Source organism: Salmo trutta, chromosome 32, assembly GCF_901001165.1.
Source record: "Salmo trutta chromosome 32, fSalTru1.1, whole genome shotgun sequence".
NCBI lineage: Eukaryota > Metazoa > Chordata > Actinopteri > Salmoniformes > Salmonidae > Salmo > Salmo trutta.
In genome coordinates, this window is record NC_042988.1 from 37826893 (window position 1) to 37853800 (window position 26908).

The following is a 26908-nucleotide window of genomic DNA, read 5'->3' on the forward strand; positions in this document are numbered from 1 at the left end:
TTATAGTCGCCATCTTTTGGGACCAGTTAAATGCATTAGGAAGATGGGGTAAACACAAAACATCCTTTTGCATGAACACGAAAAAAAAAACGAAACGCGACTGCGGCGCTTTAAAACCGAGGAAGCTTTTAAAGGCACTTTAAAACAATGGGTTGTAATTACTGAGGCAATGCTCCAGGGTCCCAACAACATCCACTGCTTTTGTGATTACCCACACACTTGTGTGTGTACTTACACGAATGTGCGCACGTGAGTGTGTGTGTGTGGATTTTACAGAGAGGCAGTGGGTGAGCGGAGCAGGAGAGAGAAAGAGAGAGAGAGTACTGTAACAGAGGCCTGTATTGTCACATAGGTCTGTATTGTAACAGGGCTCTGTACTGTAAAAAAGGTCCGTATTGTAACAAAGGTCTGTATTGTAACAGAGTTCTGCATTAACAGGGCTCTGTACTGTAACAAAGGTCTGTATTGTACTAGTACAATACTAGCTCTGTATAGGGGTGCCAGGTAGCCTAGTGGTTAGAGCATTGGACTAGTAACCGGAAGGTTGCAAGATCGAATCCCCGAGCTGACAAGGTAAAAATGTAACAGAGGTATGTATTGTAACAGAGGTCTAGGTCTGTATTGTAAAAGAGGTCTGTATTGTAACAGAGGTGTATATTGTAACAGAGGTCTAGGTCTGTATTGTAACAAAGGTCTAGGTATGTATTGTAACAAAGGTATGTATTGTAACATAGGTCTAGGTATGTATTGTAACAGAGGTATGTATTGTAACATAGGTCTAGGTATGTATTGTAACAGAGGTATGTATTGTAACAGAGGTCTAGGTCTGTATTGTAACAGAGGTCTAGGTATGTATTGTAACAGAGGTCTAGGTCTGTATTGTAACAGAGGTCTAGGTATGTATTGTAACAGAGGTCTATGTATGTATTGTAACAGAGGTCTATGTATGTATTGTAACAGAGGTATGTATTGTAACATAGGTCTAGGTATGTATTGTAACAGAGGTATGTACTGTAACAGAGGTCTGTACTGTAACAGAGGTCTAGGTATGTATTGTAACAGAGTTATGTATTGTAACAGAGGTCTAGGTATGTATTGTAACAGAGGTATGTATTGTAACAGAGGTATGTATTGTAACAGAAGTCTAGGTCTGTATTGTAACAGAGGTATGTATTGTAACATAGGTCTAGGTATGTATTGTAACAGAGGTATGTATTGTAACAGAGGTCTAGGTCTGTATTGTAACAGAGGTCTGTATTGTAACAGAGGTCTAGGTATGTATTGTAACAGAGGTCTAGGTCTGTATTGTAACAGAGGTCTAGGTCTGTATTGTAACAGAGGTCTAGGTATGTATTGTAACAGAGGTATGTATTGTAACAGAGGTCTAGGGTCTGTATTGTAACAGAGGTCTAGGTCTGTATTGTAACAGAGGTCTGTATTGTAACAGAGGTCTAGGTATGTATTGTAACAGAGGTCTAGGTCTGTATTGTAACATAGGTCTAGGTCTGTATTGTAACAGAGGTCTAGGTATGTATTGTAAAATAGGTCTGTATTGTAACAGAGGTCTAGGTCTGTATTGTAACAGAGGTATGTATTGTAAAATAGGTATGTATTGTAACAGAGGTCTAGGTATGTATTGTAAAATAGGTATGTATTGTAACAGAGGTCTGTATTGTAACAGAGGTATGTATTGTAACAGAGGTCTATGTATGTATTGTAACAGAGGTCTAGGTCTGTATTGTAACAGAGGTATGTATTGTAACAAGGTCTAGGTCTGTATTGTAACAGAGGTCTGTATTGTAACAGAGGTCTAGGTCTGTATTGTAACAGAGGTATGTATTGTAACATAGGTCTAGGTATGTATTGTAACAGAGGTATGTATTGTAACATAGGTCTAGGTATGTATTGTAACAGAGGTATGTATTGTAACAGAGGTCTAGGTATGTATTGTAACATAGGTCTAGGTATGTATTGTAATAGAGGTATGTACTGTAACAGAGGTCTGTACTGTAACAGAGGTCTAGGTATGTATTGTAACAGAGGTCTAGGTCTGTATTGTAACAGAGGTATGTATTGTAAAATAGGTATGTATTGTAACAGAGGTCTAGGTATGTATTGTAAAATAGGTATGTATTGTAACAGAGGTCTGTATTGTAACAGAGGTATGTATTGTAACAGATGTCTAGGTCTGTATTGTAACAGAGGTATGTATTGTAACAAGGTCTAGGTCTGTATTGTAACAGAGGTCTGTATTGTAACAGAGGTCTAGGTCTGTATTGTAACAGAGGTCTAGGTATGTATTGTAACAGAGGTCTAGGTCTGTATTGCAACAGAGGTATGTATTGTAACAAGGTCTAGGTCTGTATTGTAACAGAGGTCTGTATTGTAACAGAGGTCTAGGTCTGTATTGTAACAGAGGTCTAGGTATGTATTGTAACAGAGGTCTAGGTCTGTATTGTAACAGAGGTATGTATTGTAAAATAGGTCTGTATTGTAACAGAGGTATGTATTGTAACAGAGGTCTGTATTGTAACAGAGGTCTAGGTATGTATGTAAAATAGGTATGTATTGTAACAGAGGTCTGTATTGTAACAGAGGTATGTATTGTAACAGAGGTCTAGGTCTGTATTGTAACAGAGGTCTAGGTATGTATTGTAACAGAGGTCTAGGTCTGTATTGTAACAGAGGTATGTATTGTAAAATAGGTCTGTATTGTAACAGAGGTATGTATTGTAACAGAGGTCTGTATTGTAACAGAGGTCTAGGTATGTATGTAAAATAGGTATGTATTGTAACAGAGGTCTGTATTGTAACAGAGGTATGTATTGTAACAGAGGTCTAGGTATGTATTGCAAAATAGGTATGTATTGTAACAGAGGTCTGTATTGTAACAGAGGTCTAGGTCTGTATTGTAACAGATATCTGTATTGTAACAGAGGTCTAAGTCTGTATTGTAACAGAGATCTGCTGTTTCTCTCTCTCCTGCTCTATCATTAGAGGAGTCTTCTAGGAAGCCTACTACTGCTCCTAGAGAGAGAGATCTCTGGGGGAGACTTGGAAGGATACACAGGTGGGGAAAGAGTTAGGAGGATTGTAAAGTCTTTTATCTGTAATGTCTTTTTCGTTATGTGTCGGACCCCAGTACGACTAGCTGTCGCCATGGCGTCGCCTAATGGGGATCCTAATAACTAAATAAAAACCTGAAGGATTCCAGCTTTAAGTGACATCACCCTAGCGGCTGGTTGAAATTACTTCATTTGTTTCTGAATGTCATTTCGATCAGCTTCTAGTTGTAATGACATCATTTCAGACTGCCGTCTGTCCATCCATCTGTCCGCCTGTCCATCCGTCTGTCCGTCGTCCGTCCGTCTGTCTGTCCGTCCGTCTGTCTGTCTGTCTGTCTGTCTGTCTGTCTGTCTGTCTATCTGTCTGTATCTCTCTCACCTTGGCTGTCTCCTGTGTTGTGTCGGTGCTGTTGGAGCTCCAGGTCAGCCAGCTCGCTGAGCAGCTCCATGCCGTGGTGGGGGTGGCTGGGGCAGGGATGGGTGTCACAGGCCTGGGGCTGGAGGGTGCTGGAGGCCAGCATGGGAAACGGAGGGACGTCGGCGCAGAAGGCTGCAGCGATCAGCAGCTCTAGGCTCCAGTAACTAGGCACAATGGGTTTCAGGGAGGGGGAGAGGGTGATGATAAACTGGTTGGGGCACGGAGAGGGAGAGGAGGGGGAGAGGGTGATGATAGACTGGCTAGGGCACGGAGAGGGAGAGGAGGGGGAGAGGGTGATGATAGACTGTTTGGGGCACGGAGAGGGAGAGGAGGGGGAGAGGGTGATGATAGACTGGCTGGGGAACGGAGAGGGAGAGTCGGGGGAGAGGCACACCAACTCTACTGAGTGGTTGTCATCATTAGGAGTACTCTCCTCTTCCTGCTCCTCCTCTCCTCCTTCCTCTTCCTCCTCAGTATGTGCCTCCTGGTGGGGCTGGGCAGGGCAGGGAGGGTCCAAGTCGATGATGATGGAGCCCTGCTCTGGCTCCTCCTGTTCTCCTGCCACCTCCTGCTGCTGTCTTCTCTCCACCTTGCACTTTTCCTCCTCCTGCTCCTCCAGGGTGGAGGTGGGGTCAGCTCTGTGGTTCTCCTCCTCAGAGAGGGGGATGGGGATGGGACAGGAGGCGGTTTCACACACACGGCTCTCCGCAGCAGGACACACTGACACCTCCTCCTCCTGCTCCTCCCTATGCTCCTGATCTGGAGGTCCACAGCTGCCTGCTGCTACTCCGGCTTCCACCTCCTCTCTCTGCACCTTCTCTTCCTCCTCCACTTCCTGGTGTGGGAGGGGCCTCACCACGGCTTGACACTCTAGCTCCGCCCCCAGGCTGGAGAGAGGCTGGGGAGCATTCTCAGCATGCTCCGCCTGGACCGCCTCCAGGTCGGCTGGCTCGGCCAATCGGACATCGTGGGGGGATGTGCCGCTCCTGTAACCCATGGCGATGGCAGGGTAGGTGTATCCAGGAGGCAAGTCTATAAAAACATAGGAAAGAGAAAAGGGAAGCAGGTTTAAAAGAGGAATAAGTAAAAAAGCTTCACAACAAAGGGCAAAAACATTTCTCAAAAGCCAGATGATTGTCCCTGAAACTCTTTTCTCTTTCTCTCTCTCTCTCCCTCGCTCTCCCTCTCTCCCTCTCTCTCCTGTGAAGTAATGTCAGAGGCTTTTCAAAAGGCCTAACCCCGAGGACCTGCCCTGAATAGAACTCACTCCAGGGTCATGAGAGGGTAGAGAGGCACAGGAAGAGGAAATTACGTAGGTGGCACTGCACCTTGATTTCACAACACACAGGAAGTGGAGTGAACCGTGTGTGTGTGCCTATACATGTGTGAACGTGTTATTCAGCGTAGGTGTGTGTGTTAGCTTGCTATTTGAAGTGTAGAAGGAGGTTTCGTTTATCAAACGTGGCATGTCACTTTTATATCTTCTGGCATGGAATGGCATAGCAAGGCAGTTAGCGAGCCGTTAATGGTGATAAAGAGGGTGTGGGCCTGGGGGGGCGGAGCCTCCAAGGCTCTGAGCGAGGTGTTTCTCCGTCATTACCAAGGTGACAGTGCTGAGAGAAAGACCAGTCGGGCCGGCAGCCATTTTATTTGTATCTGTTGCTGGATGATGATTTGTAGTGTATATGTCCTATGTTGCTGGATGATGATTTGTGGTGCTATGTCCTATGTTGCTGGATGGTGATTTGTAGTGTATATCCTCTGTTGCTGGATGATGATTTGTGGTGCTATGTCCTATGTTGCTGGATGATGATTTGTGGTGCTATGTCCTCTGTTGCTGGATGATGATTTGTAGTGTATATCCTCTGTTGCTGGATGATGATTTGTGGTGCTATGTCCTATGTTGCTGGATGATGATTTGTGGTGCTATGTCCTCTGTTGCTGGATGATGATTTGTGGTGCCATGTCCTCTGTTGCTGGATGATGATTTGTGGTGCCATGTCCTCTGTTGCTGGATGATGATTTGTGGTGCCATGTCCTCTGTTGCTGTGTCAGACCTATCAGTCATTTACAGTTTTCACAGATAGACTTTGAAGGCCAGGCTTGTTAGCGTAGAACCTTGACAGCTGAATGAGCTGTGTGTCTAACTATCTTGCTTATCCCTCTTAACAGTCTATTGTCATCATAGATATTTCTCATATGACCCTCAGAGAGCTTCTAACACATCACTTAGGCTGCATTTACACAGGCAGCCCAATTCTGATCTGATGTGAAAAGATCTGATGTGATTGGTTAAAAGACCAATTCGTGGAAAAAATATCAGAATTGGGTTGCCTGTGTAAACGCAATTTAAGTGAAATGTTAGTGTGAATATTGGAATGTAACCTGGGGATGCGTCCCAATAGTTTCTCCAATATCCTGAAGAGAGCACCTGTTCACTTCTTCCCACAAATGTAAAACCATTGGGTTGGTGGAGGCATGAGCTAGTGGGAATTTTTCTTATACCCGTCATTGCCTTTCAAATCAGTGAAGGGAAATGAACAAGTGCACACTTTGGGAGGAAGGAGAGATGATTGGGACATAGTCAGAGTGGATGGACAATGTGAGTTCCCTTACCAGGCTCCAGGGATTGTGGGTAATCCTGCGGGGGCTGTCCCTCTCCTCTCTTGTCCTGGGACTCCGCCCCTTTTGGCAGCTGTGGGGGGGCGGGACTGATGGCCGGAGACCGAGGGGCGGCGGCTGCCGGGCTAGGGGCGGAGCAGGGGGTGGATGGGGTGCTCTTAGGGTGGGGGTGCAGGGAGGGGGACTGGGACTGGCAGCAGGGGGACAGGTGAGCAGTGCAGGCCCCCGGGGTGGGGTTGTTTCTGTTGGAGGAGCGGTTGTGGTAGGAGGAGTAGGGTTTGGAAGGTTTAGAACCTGCTGGCTCAGAGAGCAGCTCCTCCAGCTCCACTGAAGGCTCCTCTGGTCTCTTCTGCACCTACCCACAGAGGGACAAAAACACAGAAACAACACCACATAGAACATATAACAGGTGATTTATGTGTTAACAGAATGATCCATTTACATGGGATTTTACTGTACGTGGCTCTGTCAATGTTGACAGTTCTCAAAGTCCCTTTGGATAAAAGTGTCAACATTAACTAACATATTAAATGATGTGGCCCATTGCAGGACTCAAACCCACAACCCTGGTGTGTGCAGCACTAGTCCTTAACCACTGATCCATTGGAGTAAACCATGCACAACTTCCACAATGAGACTGAATGGAGCGATAGCCTAAAGTAGAGCACCCCATAATAACCAAAGACAAGCCCTAGAGAACATGGCCTACACTCTTAGAAAAAAGGGTTCCAAAAGGGTTCTTCGGCTGTCCCCAAATCTTGAGCAATCTGCTGATTGACCAAGAGGCTTCATCAGTATTGGTATTGTGTGAAAGGTTGTAAAATCCAGGTAACTTTCCTAAAATGCCCTGCTTTTCCAGGAATCCTGGTTGGAGGATTCATGGATTTCCTCCTTATTTCAGGGTGATTCATCTATGCATAGTCACTTTAACTCTCCATGTACATATTACCTCAATTAGCCCGACTAACTGGTGCCCCCTCACACTCTGTACCGGTACCACCTGTATATAGCCTCCACATTGACTCTGTACCGGTACCACCTGTATATAGCCTCCACATTGACTCTGTACCGGTACCACCTGTATATAGCCTCCACATTGACTCTGTACCGGTACCACCTGTATATAGCCTCCACATTGACTCTGTACCGGTACCACCTGTATATAGCCTCCACATTGACTCTGTACCGGTACCACCTGTATATAGCCCCGCTACTGTTATTTTCACTGTCATTTTACTTATCTATTGTTTACCTAAAACCTATTTTTTACTTAAAAATTGCACTGTTGGTTAGGGCTTGTAAGTAAGCATAGTTAGGACTTGTAAGTAAGCATGGTTAGGACTTGTAAGTAAGCATGGTTAGGGCTTGTTAGTAAGCATGGTTAGGACTTGTAAGTAAGCATGGTTAGGGCTTGTAAGTAAGCATGGTTAGGGCTTGTAAGTAAGCATAGTTAGGACTTGTAAGTAAGCATGGTTAGGACTTGTAAGTAAGCATGGTTAGGGCTTGTAAGTAAGCATGGTTAGGGCTTGTAAGTAAGCATAGTTAGGACTTGTAAGTAAGCATGGTTAGGACTTGTAAGTAAGCATGGTTAGGGCTTGTAAGTAAGCATGGTTAGGGCTTGTAAGTAAGCATGGTTAGGACTTGTAAGTAAGCATGGTTAGGACTTGTAAGTAAGCATGGTTAGGGCTTGTAAGTAAGCATAGTTAGGACTTGTAAGTAAGCATGGTTAGGGCTTGTGAGTAAGCATGGTTAGGGCTTGTGAGTAAGCATGGTTAGGACTTGTAAGTAAGCATGGTTAGGGCTTGTAAGTAAGCATGGTTAGGACTTGTAAGTAAGCATGGTTAGGGCTTGTAAGTAAGCATGGTTAGGGCTTGTAAGTAAGCATGGTTAGGACTTGTAAGTAAGCATGGTTAGGACTTGTAAGTAAGCATGGTTAGGGCTTGTAAGTAAGCATGGTTAGGGCTTGTAAGTAAGCATGGTTAGGGCTTGTAAGTAAGCATGGTTAGGACTTGTAAGTAAGCATGGTTAGGACTTGTAAGTAAGCATGGTTAGGGCTTGTTAGTAAGCATGGTTAGGACTTGTAAGTAAGCATGGTTAGGGCTTGTAAGTAAGCATGGTTAGGACTTGTAAGTAAGCATGGTTAGGGCTTGTAAGTAAGCATGGTTAGGGCTTGTAAGTAAGCATGGTTAGGGCTTGTAAGTAAGCATGGTTAGGGCTTGTAAGTAAGCATGGTTAGGACTTGTAAGTAAGCATGGTTAGGGCTTGTAAGTAAGCATGGTTAGGGCTTGTAAGTAAGCATGGTTAGGACTTGTAAGTAAGCATGGTTAGGGCTTGTAAGTAAGCATGGTTAGGGCTTGTAAGTAAGCATGGTTAGGGCTTGTGAGTAAGCATGGTTAGGGCTTGTAAGTAAGCATGGTTAGGGCTTGTAAGTAAGCATGGTTAGGGCTTGTAAGTAAGCATGGTTAGGGCTTGTAAGTAAGCATGGTTAGGACTTGTAAGTAAGCATGGTTAGGACTTGTAAGTAAGCATGGTTAGGGCTTGTAAGTAAGCATGGTTAGGGCTTGTAAGTAAGCATGGTTAGGGCTTGTAAGTAAGCATGGTTAGGGCTTGTAAGTAAGCATGGTTAGGGCTTGTAAGTAAGCATGGTTAGGGCTTGTAAGTAAGCAAGACCTACAACTGTTGTATTTGGCGCACATGACAAATAAACTTTGATTTGATTTGAATTCCAGGAGTCTTCCAACCAGGGTTTCTAGAAAACCAGGGAATTCTGGGAAAGTTTTTTGCAACCCTGGGAGTGTGGAACCTGTGTTCAGCTGAGCCAGGCATTCATTCAACCTGGATATATTGACTCTTACTGTGTGCAATGACAAACCAGGCAGTTTGCATCACCATCCATACTGAGCCCACACTATTCCAGAGGGAGAGTCAGCAAATCCTGGGATAATATTGGGCTATGAAGCTATGAATAGGTACTGTACTGTACAGGCTGTGGCCCAATGCTGTTTGCGTGTGGGGAAGTACTGTACTATGTAACAAAACTGTTGGTGTTGTCATGAGAATAAGGCTGTGTGTGTATTCATGATAATGTGTGTGCATCCGTGCGTACTTGTGTTTGTGTGTATGTAGGTATTCATGTTAATCTGTGTCCAGTATGCCACCCACCTGGACGTGGTTGGGTCTGTGTTGGAGCTCCATGGTCTGTGCTGCCCTGTGGTTCTGCTGAGGCTGAGGCTGGGACTGTGGGTGGGGTTGGGGTTGTGGCTGGGGGTGTGACTGGGGTTGTGACTGGTGACTCTGTTGCTGTTGGTGTTGATACTGCTGCTGCAGATGATGATGCTGTTGATGCTGCTGGAGAGCGTACAGCTCCTGTTGCCGTAGAAACTGCGAGCGGGAGTACACAGCAGGGTGTTGTGGGTGTATGTGGGAGGAGGGCCCTCGGGCTCCGTACACTGGGGGCCACAGCCCAGGCTGCTCCATCACATCTAATGAGAGAGAAAGGAGTGGATCAGAGGAGCCACACACACTCTCTCACACACACACATGCACTCTCTCTCTCTCTCTCACACACACACACACACACACACACACGCACTCTCACACACACAAATGCATTCATGCACATGAATATGTACAAGTGCACATACACACGTCCCAGCTAGAGCTTGGTGACAGCGTGATTGTCCTATGGTTATTTTGCATACAACCTTCCCACAACTTTCTGGGAATAGTGCAGGATACCCAGCTAGCACATAACGTTCTGAGACCCATATGTTTCTTAGTTGGGAATTTCAGTACTTCAGCATCATGTATTCTACAGGTTTCCTCATGGTTCTATTTAAAGTCATGTTCTCAGAATATTAACCTGTCTGGGCTAGGGGGCAGTATTTTCACGGCCGGATGAAAAACGTACCCAATTTAAACAGGTTACTACTCTGGCCCAGAAACAAGAATATGCATATTATTGGTAGATTTGGATAGAAAACACTCTGAAGTTTCTAAAACTGTTTGAATGGTGTCTGTGAGTATAACAGAACTCATATGGCAGGCAAAGACCTGAGAAACATCCAAGCAGGAAGTGGAAAGTCTGAGAATTGTAGTTCTTCTTTTGATTCTCTATCGAAGCTACAGTGTCTGTGGGGTGACGTTGCACTTCCTAAGGCTTCCATTGGCTGTCTAAAGCCTTCAGAAAGTGGTTTGAGCATTTTCCTGTCACTGGGCAGATAATAGGAACTCAGTTACTGAGTGGTCTGCCTGGCAACAAAGGGATTGGATATGCGCGGTCACGCGAGCACGCTGTTCCTTCTTTTTCTTCTTGAATGAATATGCTATTGTCCGGTTGGAATATTATCGCAATTTTACGTTTAAAATACCATAAAGATTGATTTTAAACAGCGTTTGACATGCTTCTAAGTACGGTATTGGAACATTTTGACTTTTCGTCTCTCGTTCCGCACTCGCGCGTTATGCCTTTGGATAAGTGATCTGTACGCACTAACAAAACAGAGGTATTTGTACATAAATATGGATTATTTCGAACAAAAACAACATTTCTTGTGGAAGTAGCAGTCCTGGGAGTGCATTCTGACGAAGATCAGCAAAGGTAAGAGAATATTTCTAATACTAATTCTGAGTTTAGGTTGCCCCGAACTTGGCGGGTGTCTGAATAGCTCACCGTGATGGCTGAGCTATGTACTCAGAATATTGAAAAATGTGCTTTCTCCGTAAAGCTATTTTAAAATCTGACATAGCGGTTGCATCCAGGGTTAGTCTATCTATAATTCTTAAAATAATTGTTATATATTTTGTCAACGTTTATGATGAGTATTTTTGTAAATTGATGTGCACATTCACCGGATGTTTTGGTGGGAATACATTTTCTGAACATCACGCACCAATGTAAAATGCTGTTTTTGGATTTAAATATTAACTTTATCGAACAAAACATACATGTATTGTGTAACATAATGTCCTAGGAGTGTCATCTGATGAAGATTGTCAAAGGTTAGTGCTTCATTTAGCTGTATTTTGGGTTTTATTGACACATGTCCTTGCTTGGAAAATGGCTGTGTGGTTATTTTTGTCTATGTACTCTCCTAACATAATCTAATGTTTTGCTTTCGCTGTAAAGCCTTTTTGAAATCGGACAATGTGGTTACATCAAGGAGAAGTGTATCTTTAAAATGGTTTAAAATAGTTGTATGTTTGAGAAAGTTGAATTATGACATTTTGTTGTTTTTGAATTTGCCGCCCTGATATTTCACTGGCTGTGTCCCACCTAGCCCATAGAAGTTAAAAACTTTCCAGAAATATTACAAGAAAACATTAGTAACATACTAAGAACGTTATTTAAAAACAAATACATTCCGTTCTCAGCGTCAACAAAACTCTATCCTCTACCTTGTTAAGTGTGTTCAGGTGTGTTCGCTGTGCCCACCTGATCTTAATTAGTGCTTGTTTCCTTTGATATGGGGTCTGTTTGATAGACTAAAATGAACATCTTTGTATGAATTTATAAAAACCCCTGTCATGCTAGCGCCATCCTGGGGGTGTAGTGAACTAATTCCATAGAGAACAGAAGATCATAGGTTTGAATCTCACTGACGGTGTGCCACTATAAAAAACGCATGATTAATGACTAAGCAAATTAATCAAATTAATTCAAAACAGTTAACCCTAACTAAGCTAACAGTGCTATTAAAAGTCTTATTGAAACATGTTCTCAGAATGTTATTTAATTACCTTCAAATTACCTATAATTTCCATTCTCAGAACGTTAATAAAACCTTGTGGAATCATAGTAAAACGTTCTCTGAACGTACCTGCAACCTAAAAATGTTTACCGGTCAGGAAACCTATGGTGTCGTTCCCAGAACAAATGGGAAACCAAAAACGTACGTTTCTCATAACTTCCAAGGAACCAAATGTGCTAGCTGGGGTACACCCACGCATGCACACACAAACACCCACACACACACCAACATCAACACAATGGGGGGAAAGGAGCTAAGCTGTACATAAATGTATGTCTCTCAGAAAGTATAACCCAGACATACAGATGTCTCAATGCTGGAACACCAGTACTGCCATCTCTCACACAAAAGCAAAGCCCTCACTTACACACAAGATAAGACACACTGATCACATCCCTCTGTTGAACAAAGACTGCTGCTTTATGCTGAGAACATGGTCACCTAAACAGCAGCACTCCCACGCTCTCTCTCTCCCGCTCTTTTTCTCTCTCCCTTCTCTCTCTGCGCTCTCTTGTTCATTCCTCTCTCTCACCCTCCTCTCTCTCTTCCCCCTCTCTCTATCTCTTATTCTCTCCCACCTCTCTCTCCCACCTCTCTCCCTCTCTCCCTTCTCTCTCTCTCTCTCCCTTCTCTCTCATTCTCTCCCACCTGTCTCTCCCCCTCTCTTTCTCTCCCTCCTTTCTCCCTCTCTCTCTCCTCCTCTCTTTCTCTCCCTCATCTCTCTCCCTCTCTCTCTCTCTTCCTAAATAGAATGGACTCCCATAGGAGCTGTCCCGAAAATACACTGGATGGTGACTATAATGATATACTACATGATGATGATGATGACAGAGCCACTGACCAGTAACCAAATTACTGTCCCCTTGGTGCGATCGACCCTGCAGTGCTCCCTAAAAATTCACCCACCCATCCAGCCTAACATACTCCAGCCCGCTCTCCAGGCCACATGAGTAGTCTGTGGACCAGCAGGGATGTTAGTTCCCATGTTCAAGAGGAGCACAGCTCAGCCGTTCCCCTGATGTGTGTTCTTTACAGAGCAGAGAGGAATGCTGTGTGTGTGGACTGTGAATCTGGGGAGAGGGCAGCTGAGCACACTGACTATGACACATGGAGCTCAGCTTTGGGGATTCAGCTGCCCACGCCTTCTTGTCTCTGTCTCTCTGTGTCTCTGTGACTCTGTGTCTCTGTCTCTCTGTCTCTCTGTCTCTCTGTCTGTCTTTTTCCTCTCTCTCCAACTCAATGTGTTTTTGTCCTCTTACATATTTCACAGTACACTCATTAATGTGCGTGTCCAGTCTGATCCTCCTTCCACCCCCTCAGCCCCCCTGACGCACCATGGAACCTTTGTTCTAAAACATTAACCCGGCTAAGCTAATCTTTCCCCGGGGAAGGGTTTCGTGGATGCACTTCCCCTCTCCTCTGCAACTCCTGCGGAGCACGGAAGGAAACACACCACTGAGGATGGAGAGCTAATTAAATTTCACAGCCTGTTTGCTGAATAGGTCCTGCTGCATAGATGTAGAGCACTGCTTTAGTTTCTTCCTCTGTGGTGTGTGTGTGTGTGTGGCGCACCCTGACCCATCCAGGGACCCAGCCCTGCGGGGTCAGAACAGGTGGTGAGCAGAAACTGGGATGAGTATTCTCTGTGTGTGTGTGTTGTAAGTGCAAGCTTATATGTTTGTGTGTGTGTGTGTGTGCAGCATGCCCGTGTGTGTGTTTTCTATGTGGATGCGTATATATGTGTGGGTGTTGGTTTGTGTGTGAGACAGCCGTTAACAGAAAGCTCATCAGCTGACGACATAATATACTAACGCAACCAGCAAATAAAGGAAACGCTGCAGTAAAACTACCGGATGGAAAATACAACCAGCAGTAGAAACCAACAGACTGCAATAAGAGAATACAATGAACCAAAGTTCAAGTGCTCAACGTTGAGGGGTAGATGTTAAGGGGTAAGGGTAGGTGTTAAGGGTAAGTGTTAACGGGTAAGGGTAGGTGTTAAGGGGTAAGGGTAGGTGTTAACGGGTAAGGTTAAGTGTTAAGGGTAGGTGTTAAGGGGTAAGGGTAAGTGTTAAGGGGTAAGGGTAGGTGTTAAGGGGTAAGGGTAAGTGTTAAGGGGTAAGGGTAGGTGTTAAAAGTCGTGCTATAAATTCTCAGACAACCCAAAGATTCCTTGATGCCCTCCGAGACTCCCTCTGCCTGCCCAAGGACGTCAGAGGACAAAAATCAGTTAACCACCTAACTGAGGAACTCAATTTAACCTTGCGCAATACCCTAGATGCAGTTGCACCCCTAAAAACTAAAAACATTTGTCATAAGAAACTAGCTCCCTGGTATACAGAAAATACACAAGCTCTGAAGCAAGCTTCCAGAAAATTGGAACAGAAATGGCGCTACACCAAACTGGAAGTCTTCCTACTAGCTTGGAAAGACAGTACCGTGCAGTATCGAAGAGCCCTCACTGCTGCTCGATCATCCTATTTAATCATCCAACTTAATTGAGGAAAATAAGAACAATCCGACATTTATTTTTGATACTGTCGCAAAGCTAACTAAAAAGCAGCATTCCCCAAGAGAGGATGACTTTCACTTCAGCAGTAATGAATTCATGAACTTCTTTGAGGAAAAGATCATGATCATTAGAAAGCAAATTACGGACTCCTCTTTAAATCTGCGTATTCCTCCAAAGCTCCGTTGTCCTGAGTCTGCACAACTCTGCCAGGACCTAGGATCAAGGGAGACACTAAAGTGTTTTAGTACTATATCTCTTGACACAATGATGAAAATAATCATGGCCTCTAAACCTTCAAGCTGCATACTGGGCCCTATTCCAACTAAACTACTGAAAGAGCTGCTTTCTGTGCTTGGCCCTCCTATATTGAACATAATAAACGGCTCTCTATCCACCGGATGTGTACCAAACTCACTAAAAGTGGCAGTAATAAAGCCTCTCTTGAAAAAGCCAAATCTTGACCCAGAAATGATAAAAAAAACTATCGGCCTATATCAAATCTTCCATTCCGCTCAAAAAAAATTGAAAAAGCTGTTGCGCAGCAACTCACTGCCTTCCTGAAGACAAACAATGTATACGAAACGCTTCAGTCTGGTTTTAGACCCCATCATAGCACTGAGACTGCAATTGTGAAGGTGGTAAATGACCTTCTAATGACGTCAGACCGAGGCTCTGCATCTGTCCTCGTGCTCCTAGATCTTAGTGCTGCTTTTGATACCATCGATCACCACATTCTTTTGGAGAGATTGGAAACTGAAATTGGTCTACATGGACAAATTCTGGCCTGGTTTAGATCTTATCTGTCGGAAAGATATCAGTTTGTCTCTGTGAATGGTTTGTCCTCTGACAAATCAACTGTACATTTCGGTGTTCCTCAAGGTTCCGTTTTAGGACCACTATTGTTTTCACTATATATTTTACCTCTTGGGGATGTCATTCGAAAACATAATGTTAAATTTGACTGCTATGCGGATGACACACAGCTGTACATTTCAATGAAACATGGTGAAGCCCCAAAATTGCCCTCGCTAGAAGCCTGTGTCTCAGACATAAGGAAGTGGATGGCTGCAAACGTTCTACTTTTAAACTCGGACAAAACAGAGATGCTTGTTCTAGGTCCCAAGAAACAAAGAGATCTTCTGTTGAATCTGACAATTAATCTGGATGGTTGTACAGTCGTCTCAAATAAAACTGTGAAGGACCTCGGCGTTACTCTGGACCCTGATCTCTCTTTTGAAGAACATGTCAAGACTTTCAAGGACAGCTTTTTTCCATCTACGTAACATTGCAAAAATCTGAAACTTTCTGTCCAAAAATGACGCAGAAAAATTAATCCATGCCTTTGTTACTTCTAGGCTGGACTACTGCAATGCTCTACTTTCCGGCTACCCGGATAAAGCACTAAATAAACTTCAGTTAGTGCTAAATACGGCTGCTAGAATCCTGACTAGAACCAAAAAATTTTATCATATAACTCCAGTGCTAGCTTCCCTACACTGGCTTCCTGTTAAGGTAAGGGCTGATTTCTAGGTTTTACTGCTAACCTACAAAGCATTACATGGGCTTGCTCCTACCTATCTTTCCGATTTGGCCCTGCCGTACATACCTACACGTACGCTACGGTCACAAGACGCGGGCCTCCTAATTGTCCCTAGAATTTCTAAGCAAACAGCTGGAGGTAGGGCTTTCTCCTATAGAGCTCAATTTTTATGGAATAGTCTGCCTACCCATGTGAGAGATGCAGACTCAGTCTCAACCTTTAAGTCTTTACTGAAGACACATCTCTTCAGTAGGTCCTATGATTAAGTGTAGTCTGGCCCAGGGGTGTGAAGGTGAACGGAAAGGCTGGAGCAACGAACCGCCCTTGCTGTCTCTGCCTGGCCAGTTCCCCTCTCTCCACTGGGATTCCCTGCCTCTACCCCATTACAGGGGCTGAGTCACTGGCTTACTGGTGTTCTTCCATGCTGTCCCTGGGAGGGTGCGTCACTTGAGTGGGTTGAGTCACTGACGTGGTCTTCTTGTCTGGGTTGGCGCCCCCCCTTGGGTTGTGCCGTGGCAGAGATCATTGTGGGCTATACTCGGCCTTGTCTCGGGATGGTAGGTTGGTGGTTGGAGATATCCCTCCAGTGGTGTGGGGGCTGTGCTTTGGCAAAGTGGGTGGGGTTATATCCTACCTGTTTGGCCCTGTATGGGGGTTTCATCGGATGGGGCCACAGTTTCTCCTGACCCCTCCTGTCTCAGCCTCAAGTATTTATGCTGCAGTAGTTTATGTGTGAATTTCTGTGTGAATTTAAATATGCTCTCTCTAATTCTCTCTTTCTCTTTTTCTTTCTTTCTCTCTCTCGGAAGACCTGAGCCCTAGGACCATGCCTCAGGACTACCTGGCTTGATGACTCCTTGCTGTCCCCAGTCCACCTGGCCGTGCTGCTGCTCCAGTTCCAACTGTTCTGCCTGCAGCTATGGAACCCTGACCTGGAACCCTGGTCAGGGTTCCAGGTCAGGGTTCCCTGACATGCTACCTGTCCCAGACCTGCTATTTTCAACTCTCTAGAGACAGCAGGAGCGGTAGAGATACTCTCAAAGATCGGCTATGAAAAAGTTAACTGACACTTACTCTTGTGTTACTGACTTGTTGCACCCTCGACAACTACTATGGTTATTATTAAGATTTGAGGGGTAGGTGTTAAGGGGTAAGGGTAGGTTTAAGTGGTTATACCCCTTAACACCTACCCCTCAAATCTTACCCCTTAACGCCTACCCTTACCCCTTAACGCCTACACTTACCCCTTAATACCTACCCTTACCCCTTAATACCTACCCTTACCCCTTAATACCTACCCTTACCCCTTAATACCTACCCTTACCCCTTAATACCTACCCTTACCCCTTAATACCTACCCTTACCCCTTAACACTTACCCTTACCCCTTACCCTTACCCCTTACCCTTAACCCTAAAACCTACCCTTACCTCTTAACCCTTACCCCATAACACTTACCTCTCAACCCTAACCACTTAACCCTACCCTTACTCCTTAACGCCTACCCCTCAACCATTACCACTTAACCCTACCCTTAACCCCATAACACTTAGGTGTTAAGGGGTTAGGGTTAAGAGGTAAGGGTAGGTTTTAGGGGTAAGGGTTGAGGGTAGAGTTAAGGGGTAAGAGTTAAGAGGCAAGGGTAGGGTTAAGGAGTAAGGGTAGGGGTTAATGGGTAAGGGTAGGGGTTAAGGGGTAAGAGTTAAGGGGTAAGGGTTAAGAGGTAAGGGTAGGTTTTAGGGGTAAGGGTTGAGGGTAGGATTAAGGGGTAAGAGTTAAGGGGTAAGGGTAGGGTTAAGGGTAGGGGTTAAGGGGTAAGGGGTAAGGGTAGGGGTTAAGGAGTAAGGGTAGGGCTTAAGGGGTAAGAGTTAAGGGGTAAGGGTAGGGGTTAAGGGGTAAGAGTTAAGGGGTAAGGGTTAAGAGGTAAGGGTAGGTTTTAGGGGTAAGGGTTGAGGGTAGGGTTAAGGGGTAAGAGTTAAGGGGTAAGGGTAGGGTTAAGGGTAGGGTTTAAGGGGTAAGGAGTAAGGGTAGGGCTTAAGGGGTAAGAGTTAAGGGGTAAGGGTAGGGGTTAAGGGGTAAGAGTTAAGGGGTAAGGGTTAAGAGGTAAGGGTAGGTTTTAGGGGTAAGGGTTGAGGGTAGAGTTAAGGGGTAAGACTTAAGGGGTAAGGGTAGGGGTTAAGGGCTAAGGGTAGGGGTTAAGGAGTAAGGGTAGGGTTTAAGGGGTAAGAGTTAAGGGGTAAGGGTAGGGGTTAAGGGGTAAGGGTAGGGTTAAGGAGTAAGGGTATGGTTTAATGGGTAAGGGTAGGGATTAAGGGGTAAGGGTAGGGTTTAGGGGGTAAGAGTTAAGGGGTAAGGTAGGGGTTAAGGGGTAAGGGTAGGGTTAAGGAGTAAGACTAGGGGTAAGGGTAGGGGTTAAGTGGTAAGGGTAGGGTTTAGGGGGTAAGAGTTAAGGGGTAAGGTAGGGGTTAAGGGGTAAGGGTAGGGTTAAGGAGTAAGGGTAGGGATAAGGGTAGGGGTTAAGGGTAGGGGTTAAGGGGTAAGGGTGTAATGGGGTAATGGGGTAACTAAGTAAGGCTGTAGAGTGACATGCAAGAGGAGAGAAAAGACATTGAGAAAATACATTGAAAATAAACACATTGAAAACACGTTGCGAAAAAACACATGGAGAAAAATAGTGAGGCTCACCCAGGTGATGTGTGGCAGGGTGGGCAGCAGGCTCTGTGGGTAGCACCACCAGCTGGGTAGACGGGTCCTGGGGCAGAGGCAGCACAGGCTGTAGAGACCCTGGCATGGCTGCAGAAAAACCTGGGGTGAGGTTCTGGTGAAGGGCTGAGTGGCCGATTCCTGCAACATCAGGAAGATGTTACAGCAGATTCAGTAGCTATGTGTAGTTCATTACCAATACAGCTATACTGCAACACAGCCTGCAAAGGTGAAGACTGATCTAGAATACATCTGTAGGACGTCTTATCTCAATTTCCATGAATGTTTTTATATTGAGGCATTACAATTGATTGTTTTATATTTATAGTGTGACACCAACACGTTGGTTATTATGGAAATAAAGTTTTCTGAATTTGAATCCAATTTAACTTTCTCACCGTAGGAGTGGCTTGTCATCCAGATGGAGGGACTTCCAGTGCTCGGCATCCAATGGTGGTGGGCCGAGTGGGCGTGTGCATGTGCAGAGGGGTCTCCTAATTGGCCAGATTGTAGGGAAGTCCCACCCGGCACCATGAGGTGAGAGCTGATGTCACCGTGACAGCTGTTGGACGGATGGATCCTTGTGAATTCCACTGGATCCTTATTATCCCTGAGATAGAACCATTGAGAGAGAAATGAGGAGAGACAGAAAACACAGAATAATATAGAGGAAGAAGATTAGAGTAGAGGAGGAAGGTGAGAGTAGAGGAGGAAGATCGGAGTAGAGGAGGAAGGTGAGAGTAGAGGAGGAAGGTGGGAGTAGAGGAGGAAGGTGAGAGTAGAGGAGGGAGGTGAGAGTAGAGGAGGAAGGTGGGAGTAGAGGAGGAAGGTGAGAGTAGAGGAGGAAGGTGAGAGTAGAGGAGGGAGGTGAGAGTAGAGGAGGAAGGTGAGAGTAGAGGAGGAAGGTGAGAGTAGAGGAGGAAGGTGGGAGTAGAGGAGGAAGGTGGGAGTAGAGGAGGAAGGTGGGAGTAGAGGAGGAAGGTGGGAGTAGAGGAGGAAGGTCATAGTAGAGGAAGGTGGGAGTAGAGGAGGAAGGTGGGAGTAGAGGAGGAAGATGGGAGTAAAGGAGGAAGGTCAGAGTAGAGGAGGAAGGTGGGAGTAGAGGAGGAAGGTGGGAGTAGAGGAGGAAGGTGGGAGTAGGAAGGTGAGAGTAGAGGAGGAAGGTCAGAGTAGAGGAAGGTGAGAGTAGAGGAGGAAGGTGGGAGTAGAGGAGGAAGGTGGGAGTAGAGGAGTAAGGTGAGAGTAGAGGAGGAAGGTCAGAGTAGAGGAAGGTGAGAGTAGAGGAGGAAGGTGGGAGTAGAGGAGGAAGGAGAGAGTAGAGGGAGGTGAGAGTAGAGGAGGAAGGTGAGAGTAGAGGAGGAAGGTGAGAGTAGAGGGAGGAAGGTGAGAGTAGAGGGAGGTGAGAGTAGAGGAGGAAGGTGAGAGTAGAGGAGGAAGGTGAGAGTAGAGGAGGAAGGTGAGAGTAGAGGAGGTAGGTGTGAGTAGAGGAGGATGGTGAGAGTAGAGGAGGAAGGTGAGAGTAGAGGAGGAAGGTGAGAGTAGAGGAGGAAGGTGAGAGTAGAGGGAGGTGAGAGTAGAGGAGGAAGGTGAGAGTAGAGGGAGGTGAGAGTAGAGGAGGAAGGTGAGAGTAGAGGAGGAAGGTGAGAGTAGAGGAGGAAGGTGAGAGTAGAGGGAGGAAGGTGAGAGTAGAGGGAGGAAGGTGAGAGTAGAGGGAGGTGAGAGTAGAGGAGGAAGGTGAGAGTAGAGGAGGAAGGTGGGAGTAGAGGAGGAAGGTGAGAGTAGAGGAGGAAAGTGAGAGTAGAGGAGGAAGGTGGGAGTAGAGGAGGAAGGTGAGAATGGAGGAGGAAAGTGAGAGTAGAGGGAGGTGAGAGAAGAGGAGGAAGGTAAGAGTAGAGGAGGAAGGTGAGAGTAGAGGAGGAAGGTGAGAGGAGAGAGGTGAGAATAGAGGAGAGAGGTGAGAGTAGAGGAGGGAGGTGAGAGTAGAGGAGGGAGGTGGGAGTAGAGGAGGAAGGTGAGAGTAGAGGGAGGTGAGAGTAGAGGAGAGAGGTGAGAGTAGAGGAGGGAGGTGAGAGTAGAGGAGGGAGGTGAGAGTAGAGGAGGGAGGTGGGAGTAGAGGAGGAAGGTGAGAGTAGAGGAGGGAGGTGGGAGTAGAGGAGGAAGGTGAGAGTAGAGGAGGAAGGTGAGAGTAGAGGAGGAAGGTGAGAGTAGAGGAGGAAGGTGAGAGTAGAGGAGGTAGGTGGGAGTAGAGGAGGAAGGTGAGAGTAGAGGAGGAAGGTGGGAGTAGAGGAGGATGGTGAGAGTAGAGGAGGATGGTGAGAGTAGAAGAGGAAGGTGAGAGTAGAGGAGGAAGGTGAGAATAGAGGAATACACCTTTTTGAAGACCTGTTTTTCACACAGTGTCATGTTCGTCGTATGGAGTGGACCAAAACGCAGCGGGAATGTAAGTGCTCATCTTCTTCTTTATTTATAAAGAAATGTGATACAAAAATACTTAAACAAAACAACGACGAAGAAACAGTCTCGTAAGGACAAAATCACTATACAGAGAAACAACTACCCACAAATCCCATGACAAAAACACCTCTATTAAATAGGACCTTCAATTAGAGGCAACGAGGAACAGCTGCCTCCAATTGAAGGTCAACCCAATAAACTACGCATAGAAATAGAACAAATAGAACGAACATAGAAATACACTAACATAGAACACAAACCAAAACACCCCGAAACACCCTAAACAAACACCCCCTGCCACGCCCTGACCAAGCTATAATAACAAACAATCCCTTTTACTGGTCAGGACGTGACAGTACCCCCCCCCAAAGGTGCAGATCCCGGATGCACCTGAAACAACAAAACAAAACCTAATACACTTACCCCATAAACAAACAAAAAATTATCCCAAACTAAAGGGAGAGAAGGGAGGGTGGCTACTGTCACCGCGGCTCCCGTGCTACACCCCCCCCTCCCCAATCCTCCAACTACGGAGGTGGCTCAGGCCCGGCCTGAGCCCAACCTAACCTGTCCACCCCCACTGAAGACTCAGGGCTAAGGCGCGTCGCTGGAGACCTCGGGCTGAGGCTCGTCGCTGGAGACCTCGGACTGATGCGCGTCGCTGGAGACCTCGGACTGATGCGCGTCGCTGGAGACCTCGGGCTGATGCGCGTCGCTGGAGACCTCGGACTGGGGGGCGACTCTGGCTGCACCGGTTCCGGACTGTAGGGCGACTCTGGCTGCGCCGGTTCCGGACTGTAGGGCGACTCTGGCTGCGCCGGTTCCGGACTGTGGGCCGTCTCTGCAGGCTCCGAACTGTGGGCCGTCTCTGCAGGCTCCGAACTGTGGGCCGTCTCTGCAGGCTCCGAACTGTGGGCCGTCTCTGCTGGCTCCGGACTGTGGGCCGTCTCTGCTGGCTCCGGACTGTGGGCCGTCTCTGCTGGCTCCGGACTGTGGGCCGTCTCTGCAGGCTCCGGACTGTGGGCCGTCTCTGCAGGCTCCGGACTGTGGGCCGTCTCTGCAGGCTCCGGACTGTGGGCCGTCTCTGCAGGCTCCGGACTGTAGAACATCGCCGGAAGCACTGGATGGGAAACTGTCGCCGGAAGCTCTAGACGGGGCACTGTCGCCGGAAGCTCTGGACGGGGAAGTGTCGTCGGAAGCTCTGCACGGGGTACTGTCGTCGGAAGCTCTGGACGGGGTACTGTCATCGGAAGCTCTGGACGGGGTACTGTCGTCGGAAGCTCTGGTCGGGGTACTGTCGTCGGAAGCTCTGGACGGGGTACTGTCGTCGGAAGCTCTGGACGGGGTACTGTCGTCGGAAGCTCTGGTCGGGGTACTGTCGTCAGAAGCTCTGGACGGGGACTGCGCACTGGAAGCCTAGTGCGTAGGGCTGGTACTGGAGGTAACAGACTGGAGACACGCCCACATTGCTAGTGCGAGGAGCAGGAACAGGACGTACTGGACTGGGCTGACGCACTGGAAGCCTAGTGCGTGGTGCTGGTTTTGGAGGTACCAGACTGGAGACACGCACCCCAAGGCTAGTGCAAGGAGCAGGAACAGGATGTACTGGACTGGGCTGACGCACTGGAAGCCTAGTGCGTGGTGCTGGTTTTGGAGGTACCAGACTGGAGACACGCACCCCAAGGCTAGTGCGAGGAGCAGGAACAGGACATACTGGACTGGGCTAACGCACTGGAAGCCTAGTGCGTGGTGCTGGCTTTGGAGGCGCCAGACTAGGAACACGCACCACAAGGCTAGTGCGAGGAGCGGGAACTGGATACACTGGGCCATGAGTAAGCACTGGAGGTCTGGAACACACAACCCCTTCTGGCTGAGTGCTCACTCTAGCACGGCACTTGCGAGGGGCTGGGATCGCTCGCACCGGACTGTGCGTGCGCATGGGCGAGATCGTGCGCACTTCCGCATAGCACGGTGCTCTCTTGATCCGCTGCTCCCCATAATAAGCACGGGGAGTTGGCTTAGGTCTATTACCTGACCTAGCCACTCTTCCCGTGTGCCCCCAAAAAATATTTATTGGGGCTGCCTCTCACACTTGCCAATCTGTGCGTATAATGCCTCATAATGATGCCGTTCGGCCTTGGCTGCCTCCAGCTCCTCCTTAGGTCGCCGGTACTCCCCAGCCTGGTGCCAAGGTCCTGCTCCGTCCAAAATTTCCTCCCATGTCCACGATTCCAAATACCTTTGCTGCTCCATCCTCTACTGCTTGGTCCGTTGGTGGTGGGTAGTTCTGTCACGTTCGTCGTATGGAGTGGACCAAAACGCAGCGGGAATGTAAGTGCTCATCTTCTTCTTTATTTATAAAGAAACGTGATACAAAAACACTTAAACCTCTTACATCTAGATGTGCCGCTAGCGGAACGCCTCGCCAATATCCAATGATAGGGCGTGGCGCGAATTACAAACTCCTCAAAAATCCAAAAACTTCCATTTTTCAAACATATAACTATTTTACACCATTTTAAAGACAAGACTCTCCTTTATCTAACCACATTGTCCGGTTTCAAAAAGGCTTTACAACGAAAGCAAAACATTAGATTATGTCAGGAAAGTACCCAGCCAGAAATAATCAGACACCCATTTTTCAAGCTAGCATATAATGCCACAAAAACCAAAACCACAGCTAAATGCAGCACTAACCTTTGATGATCTTCATCAGATGACACTCCTAGGACATTATGTTATACAATACATGCATGTTTTGTTCAATCAAGTTCATATTTGTATCAAAAACCAGCTTTTACATTAGCATGTGACGTTCAGAACTAGCATACCCACCGAAGACTTCCGGTGAATTTACTAAATTACTCACGATAAACGTTCACAAAAAACATAACAATTATTTTAAGAATTATAGATACAGAATTCCTTTATGCAATCGCGGTGTCCCATTTTAAAATAGCTTTTCGGTGAAAGCACATTTTGCAATATTCTGAGTAGATAGCCCGGCCATCACAGGCTAGCTATTTTGACACCCACCAAGTTTGGCACTCACCAAACTCAGATTTACTATAAGAAAAATTTGATTACCTATGCTGTTCTTCGTCAGAATGCACTCCCAGGACTTCTACTTCAACTTCAATGTTGTTTTGGTTCCAAATAATCCATAGTTATATCCAAATAGCGGCGTTTTGTTCTTGCGTTCAAGACACTATCCGAAGGGTGACGCGCCGGCGCGTATCGTGACAAAAAAATTCAAAATATTCTATTACCGTACTTCGAAGCATGTCAAACGCTGTTTAAAATCAATTTTTATGCGATTTTTCTCGTAAAATAGCGATAATATTCCAACCGGGAGATGTTGTTTTTGTTCAAAGACTGAAAGAAGAAAATGGTGTCTTCACGTGCATGTGCGCGCCCGTGTCATTGTTCTCAGATCGACCACTTTCCAAATGCGCTACTGTTTTTCGGCCAGGGACTGCAGAGTCATCATTCCCTGTTCTGGCGCCTTCTGAGAGCCTTGGGAGCCTTAGAAAATGTCACGTTACAGCAGATATCCTCTATTTTCCATAAAGAGGCTATAGAAGGCCAAGAAATGGTCAGAGAGGGCACTTCCTGTATGGAATCTTCTCAGGTTTTGGCCTGCCATATGAGTTCTGTTATACTCACAGACACCATTCAAACAGTTTTAGAAACTTTAGGGTGTTTTCTATCCAAATTATATGCATATTCTAGTTTCTGGGCAGGAGTAATAACCAGATTAAATCGGGTACTTTTTTATCCGGCCGTGAAAATACTGCCCCCTATCCTAAACAGGTTAAACAAAACAACGACGAAAAAAACAGTCTCGTAAGGACAAAATGACTATACAGAGAAACAACTACCCACAAATCCCATGACAAAAACACCTCTATTAAATAGGACCTTCAATTAGAGGCAACGAGGAACAGCTGCCTCCAATTGAAGGTCAACCCAATAAACTACGCATAGAAATAGAACAAATAGAACGAACATAGAAATACACTAACATAGAACATAAACCAAAACACCCCGAAACACCTTAAACAAACACCCCCTGCCACGCCCTGACCAAGCTATAATAACAAACAACCCCTTTTACTGGTCAGGACGTGACACACAGTGTTACGGTAGCTAGTAATGAGTGTAGGAGCGGTTGTTAACTAACTGTAAACAACTTTAACTGTGGGGTGAAACAATACACTTATTTACTGTTAGGTAGATACCGTTACCGCTCTATGCTAGCAAACACAACGCTGCCTCCAAAACTGGTAGGGTGTCTCCAGTAATGATATGTTTACATGTTGCTGTTTGTGACATATCCTCTTTCCAAGAGTATAGTGACGGCCTTGGTAGGTGTACATTTTTTTCTTGTTGACGACTGTAATCATAAAGTTGCCCCGCTGTGTATGATGATGTCATATTGCTGAGTAATGTGAAACTGAGTCTCACCTGATGTAGGCCTCTCTGTCTCGGTCCAGGCAGGTCAGACCCATCCGCTCTCCACTCATCCTCTTCCTCTCCTCCTCTCCTGCAGGGTCTGAGGGGTACATGGAGCGAGGAGGTCCTAGGAGACAAATATCAGGCTCTGCACCTCACAAATCTCTATCTAAAACTAACCTCAAGGGTGGAATCTATCTAAAACTGACCTCAAGGGTGGAATCTATCTAACACTAACCTCAAGGGTGGAATCTCAATCTAAAACTAACCTCAAGGGTGGAATCTATCTAAAACTAACCTCAAGGGTGGAATCTCTATCTAAAACTAACCTCAAGGGTGGAATCTATCTAAAACTAACCTCAAGGGTGGAATCTCTATCTAAAACTAACCTCAAGGGTGGAATCTATCTAAAACTAACCTCAAGGGTGGAATCTCTATCTAAAACTAACCTCAAGGGTGGAATCTATCTAAAACTAACCTCAAGGGTGGAATCTATCTAAAACTAACCTCAAGGGTGGAATATCTATCTAACTCTAACATTAATGGTGGAATCTTTATCTAACTATAACATTAAGGGTGGAATCTCTACCTAACTCTAACATTAAGGGTGGAATCTCTATCTAACTCTAACATTAAGGGTGGAATCGCTACCTAACTCTAACCTCAAGGGTGGAATCTCTATCTAACTCTAACATTAAGGGTGGAATCTCTACCTAATTCTAACCTCAAGGGTGGAATCTCTACCTAACTCTAACATTAAGGGTGGAATCTCTACCTAACTGTAACATTAAGGGTGGAATCTCTATCTAACTCTAACATTATGGGTGGAATATCTACCTAACTGTAACATTAAGGGTGGAATCTCTATCTAACTCTAACATTAAGGGTGGAATCTCTACCTAACTATAACATTAAGGGTGGAATCTCTACCTAACTCTAACATTAAGATGGAATTTCTACCAAACTCTAACCTCAAGGGTGGAATCTCTACCTAACTCTAACATTATGGGTGGAATCTCTATCTAACTCTAACATTAAGGGTGGAATCTCTATCTAACTCTAACATTAAGATGGAATCTCTATCTAACTCTAACATTAAGGGTGGAATCTCTATCTAACTATAGCATTAAGGGTGGAATCTCTACCTAACTCTAACATTAAGGGTGGAATCGCTACCTAACTCTAACCTCAAGGGTGGAATCTCTATCTAACTCTAACATTAAGGGTGGAATCTCTACCTAACTCTAACATTAAGGGTGGAATCGCTAACTAACTCTAACCTCAAGGTTTGAATCTCTATCTAACTCTAACATTAAGGGTGGAATCTCTACCTAATTCTAACCTCAAGGGTGGAATCTCTATCTAACTCTAACCTCAAGGGTGGAATCTC

At 45.9% G+C, this 26908-nt stretch overlaps 1 protein-coding gene across 7 annotated transcripts in view; it reads right to left on the bottom strand.

Annotated features, from left to right (window-relative positions):
• The window catches only part of bahcc1a (BAH domain and coiled-coil containing 1a), a 129333-nt gene extending 103596 nt beyond the window's left edge, over positions 1–25737 (bottom strand). For 4 of the 7 annotated variants that reach the window (XM_029729000.1, XM_029729001.1, XM_029728999.1 and 1 more), the window contains exons 1-6: positions 25531–25737; positions 19008–19219; positions 18592–18750; positions 9268–9587; positions 6100–6460; positions 3445–4515 (exon numbers count right to left, since the gene is read on the bottom strand). In XM_029729000.1, coding sequence (XP_029584860.1) covers positions 3445–4515; positions 6100–6460; positions 9268–9587; positions 18592–18750; positions 19008–19219; positions 25531–25631 — 2224 coding nt within the window. In that variant the 5' untranslated portion in view covers positions 25632–25737. Of the gene's footprint in view, positions 1–3444; positions 4516–6099; positions 6461–9267; positions 9588–18591; positions 18751–19007; positions 19224–25530 lie in introns of all 7 variants that reach the window. The other 3 variants (XM_029729003.1, XM_029729004.1, XM_029729002.1) reach the window with 3 other exon arrangements.
• Between the last annotated feature and the right edge of the window lie 1171 nt (positions 25738–26908).